General features: G+C 37.7%; 1 protein-coding gene across 1 annotated transcript in view; it reads left to right on the forward strand.

Moving 5' to 3' along the window:
• The window catches only part of LOC107577616 (immunoglobulin superfamily member 21-like), a gene marked incomplete at its 5' end in the record, with an annotated part of 15,654 nt that extends 14,095 nt beyond the window's left edge, over nucleotides 1-1,559 (forward strand). Inside the window, one exon of the mRNA XM_016263672.1 lies at nucleotides 588-1,559. Within this exon, the coding sequence (XP_016119158.1) occupies nucleotides 588-664 (77 nt within the window). The remainder of the gene's footprint in view (nucleotides 1-587) is intronic.
• Nucleotides 1,560-3,955: the final 2,396 nt, after the last annotated feature.

Consider the following 3,955-nt stretch of genomic DNA (forward strand, 5'->3'; position numbering starts at 1 on the left):
ATTGCTCATAATACTTACGACAGCCATCATCATTTAGTGCTTATTGAACATTGTGTAGTATGCATGAATGTTAAAAGTGATCCTGCACCATTGGACAGCTCGTTCAAACCTTTTAGACTGCATTAGATGATTAGGGAAAGTACCTGAGAAAAGAAGCTCGCTCATACAGATTTCTTGACTCGCTGCTGCACTATAGCGAAGATGACTCTTCCATGCAGAAGCTCTGCTTTTTCCTTTATGGTTAAATTAATACATTTTCTTACACAAATCTGTGTTTTTTTGGAATATATGACAAATCATATAGATTGTTTTTTTTTAAATCTTTTATAGTGCTTTGTTTTGTCACTTGTGAAGCTTGATAGCCCATGATCAACTAAAGTAAAGACTTTTCAAAACTCTCTTACTTTGTTTCATAGAAAACAACAGCACAGAGTTTTAGAATGACATGAGTAAATAATGACAGAACTTCATTTCATTTTTGGGTGAACTTTTCCTTTTAGACAGTGCCATAAGCAAAACTGGATTAAAACCAAGTTGTGATAAGCATATCCCTGCCAAATACTAATTACTATTATTTCCTCTTTCAGATGGAGCTCCTGGTTTGCACAAGCTTGGACTGATATGCCTGCCACTTATTCTCACAGTGACTGTTGAACTGACGTGAATATCCTCGATTCAACCGCACACAAACACTCCTCCTCTCCAGTCAGTCACACACACACTCTCTCTCACACACACACACACACACACACACACACACAAACAAGCCTTCTCCAGACCGTGAATAAACCTACCTTGCGTTCATCTATGGGAGAACCTGATCCCCCAACAGGGGGCGCAACACCCTTTTTTGTGAACACAGAAGAAAAAAAAAGATCCAGATGGAGATGATAATATGGCTGATTTAAAAAAATAAAAAGATGATATAAAAAAATAACATGCTGAATATGAGAACAAGCCCCTCCTTATTGTCTGCCCCTACCACACTGACACTTTTTTTTTTGCATTAAACTTGCCTGTCAATCAACAGAGACCTATCATTCGGAAAAGCAAAAAGGCGCCTGGTGTTCACAATGAACAAAAATGCCATACACTGGAGTGTGAAGAAAAGACATTAAGGAATTGTGGGTCACTGACAACGCTGACTGTCACTTCAACTCCACCTAGCCTTCCTCGAGTTGCCTCCATTAGAATTACTGCACACTGGCACAAACCGGACTCAAACACACCCCCTTTTTAAGGACCATGTTTTACGCCATTTGTGTTTTTTGATCACAGTATTTTTCCGTTTCGTTTCCTTGAATGGCTCTCGGCTGGAATGTAACATAAAGAGACAATACTAAACATCCTGTGACATTTTATTGCGAAGAAATGGAAGATCCTCTTTTTAAGTGTATTTTGTGTACATCCCTGTAAATAATGAAAAGTATATTACAGAGCAGAAAACAAAACAAAAAAAATAATTAATAGAGGTTTGGGGGAAAGATGCAAAGGGTGTATAGAAGATAATGGCTTTATTGCGTGTGTCTGGTCATCCCCAACTGAAATCCAACCCAGGCTTTTAGAAAAAGGTGAAATCAGTGTCCTTTCCATGATCTGATTTCATGTGTTCAGTATGTGTTCAGTATATGACATCCGTTTGACTGTTTTCAACCGCAGAGGAAAGACGACAGCTTTTCTCGGGGGTTGCTGGTGCATGTGACGTTCGGAGACGATTTCCCCTCCTCATCTGTTTGTCGCCTACCTGTCCTTAAGTTTTTGTCGCATATTCAGTGACCTGCATCGTGTACAGTCCTTCTCTCTAATCTAACAGTTACTGCTAAGACCATGTTAGCCACCATTACGGCCCCTCCATCCCCCAAAGGAAGCTCAAGTGAAGCCAAGTGTAAACAGGGTTGTTGCATTTGTTTCATATCACCTGTATTAAAAATGGAGATGATCAACTTAAAATGACTGCAGTGTGATTGTCCTTTTGATACTCGGGAGCAAAATGCATGCTCTAGCAACTGTTTTCTGATACTGTGTGGTGACGTAATGAAATAATAATTATCATTATAAATGAGGTCTATGATCAGTTTGACTCTGCTTTAGTGAATTGTGAATATCTCAAATAGTGTGTTTCTCTGTTGTCAGGTTCCAGTTTAGTTGCAGTGGAGGGACAGTCATGTTTGTCTAAGGGCATTTCAGCAGGTGCATTGTGGATGACAGGACCCATATATCAGGAAGTACCCAGGATACACCCCAACACTTTTATATTAACCTAAATACAGTAACTAATGAATTTTGTTAGCCCACATTTTAAATTTACCTCTGTGCAGCTTGGGAGTCCATATTCTCAAAAATAAACAAATAGTATAGTGGGGTCCAAAAGTCTGTAACCACACTGAAAATCTGAAACTTAAACTTGGAAATAAACTTATTATTATTCATCATTTGTCATGAAAAAAATGTATAAATTTAGTCTCAGACTATGGGATCTCACTGTATGTGATTCCACAATGGAAGATAGAAGGACAGTGTAACACATGCAACACTACATGTTCTTGCCCTATAGGGAAGTACCTACTTTCAGTTGATTATCGTCACTATTATTACATCAATCTGTGATTAAAGTTGTTGCTTACTGACTGTTCATATTCTTTATACCCTGTTTAGCAAACTGTTATTGCAGTCTGGCTAATGTTTTTTTTTTTTGGATGTTGTATAACATGCAGTGATACATAATATTGATTGCCTTTATAAAACAAAATATTTTCCCCTACCTACAGTAATGCCTCATGGGATAGGAGTCATTAGAAAAAATATTTCAACTATGAATCCGGCTTAGCCTTTGATGGCCTTGTTTAGGTCTGTCCTCTGCCACCCTGGCTCTCACCGGATGTCCTCGTGCAAAGTAATCTCTTTTCTTTTTTTGTACATTCACATGAATTGCAATTTAAGCTTTTCTAGACACACCATATATTAAAGGATTAGGTATAAAGCCTAGGTGGGCGATGTGGTTTTATGGGCTTAATAAAATCAGGAAGATAGGCCCCTTGCCATTTCAGGTCTTACTTCCCAAACTCAAAGGAAAAATTATGAACAATTAATTTGATGGTCTTCAGGAATTTCTGGCTCTTTCCTTGGTTAAAAAAAATGAATAATGAATATGTCAGTTACACTAATGTAAGTGTATAAACTGTTTTAATTGTATTTTGCATGAACACTCATTCTCATGCTGTGAGAAATTTAAATCAATGTTTAAACATCCAAAGGTGTTAAACATTTAAAGGTGTTTTTAGATTTCACTCTTAATATACTCATTTAATGACTTTAATAAAAAAGTGTGCTTGCAGATTTTGCCAGTGATCAGTAACCAGAAGTGTAGAAAACCTAATTATATAAGTGCCAAAACAGCCTGTTATCTTATCAGCGGTGATTTACTTTGTTTGGATCCCTTGGAAAATTACATTTCCAGGAATCCAATACGGAGGCTTGACGTAGTCTATTATATCTTCTGTAATTCATATGTTTAGGTTACATTAGCTGTGCTGTAGAAAGCAAAGAAAGTGGCTCGCTTGAGTGTCAAGTGATTTTGGCATAGATCATCTTCAGCAAAGCTAAAGTCCATCTGGATTAGTTTGGTCTGACACTAACTTGTTACTTTGACATTCACCACGCGTTTCAGTCTATTATTAATTTCACAATTATTTTTCCACAGTATGTTGCCAAATCCATTGTTTCTCCAGATGCAGAGCTTTTCATTTGACACATGATAGGAGGGGCAGAGTGCTAGCAGACCTTTGCGACACATACGTCAATTATTCAGGAGTAAGCATGCTTGCTGGTTTAGGTTTCCTTGGTGCAGCTACAAGACGGCTATCACATAGCAAAACAATGGCTGTGACAAAAAAGGACACACCAACATGTTTCAAGTATTTATGGCTATTCTGCTCATTTTCTCTGATGGTAGGTC

This window comes from Sinocyclocheilus grahami, unplaced genomic scaffold, assembly GCF_001515645.1.
Source record: "Sinocyclocheilus grahami isolate Dianchi unplaced genomic scaffold, SAMN03320097.WGS_v1.1 scaffold6591.1, whole genome shotgun sequence".
Classification (NCBI taxonomy): Eukaryota; Metazoa; Chordata; class Actinopteri; order Cypriniformes; family Cyprinidae; genus Sinocyclocheilus; species Sinocyclocheilus grahami.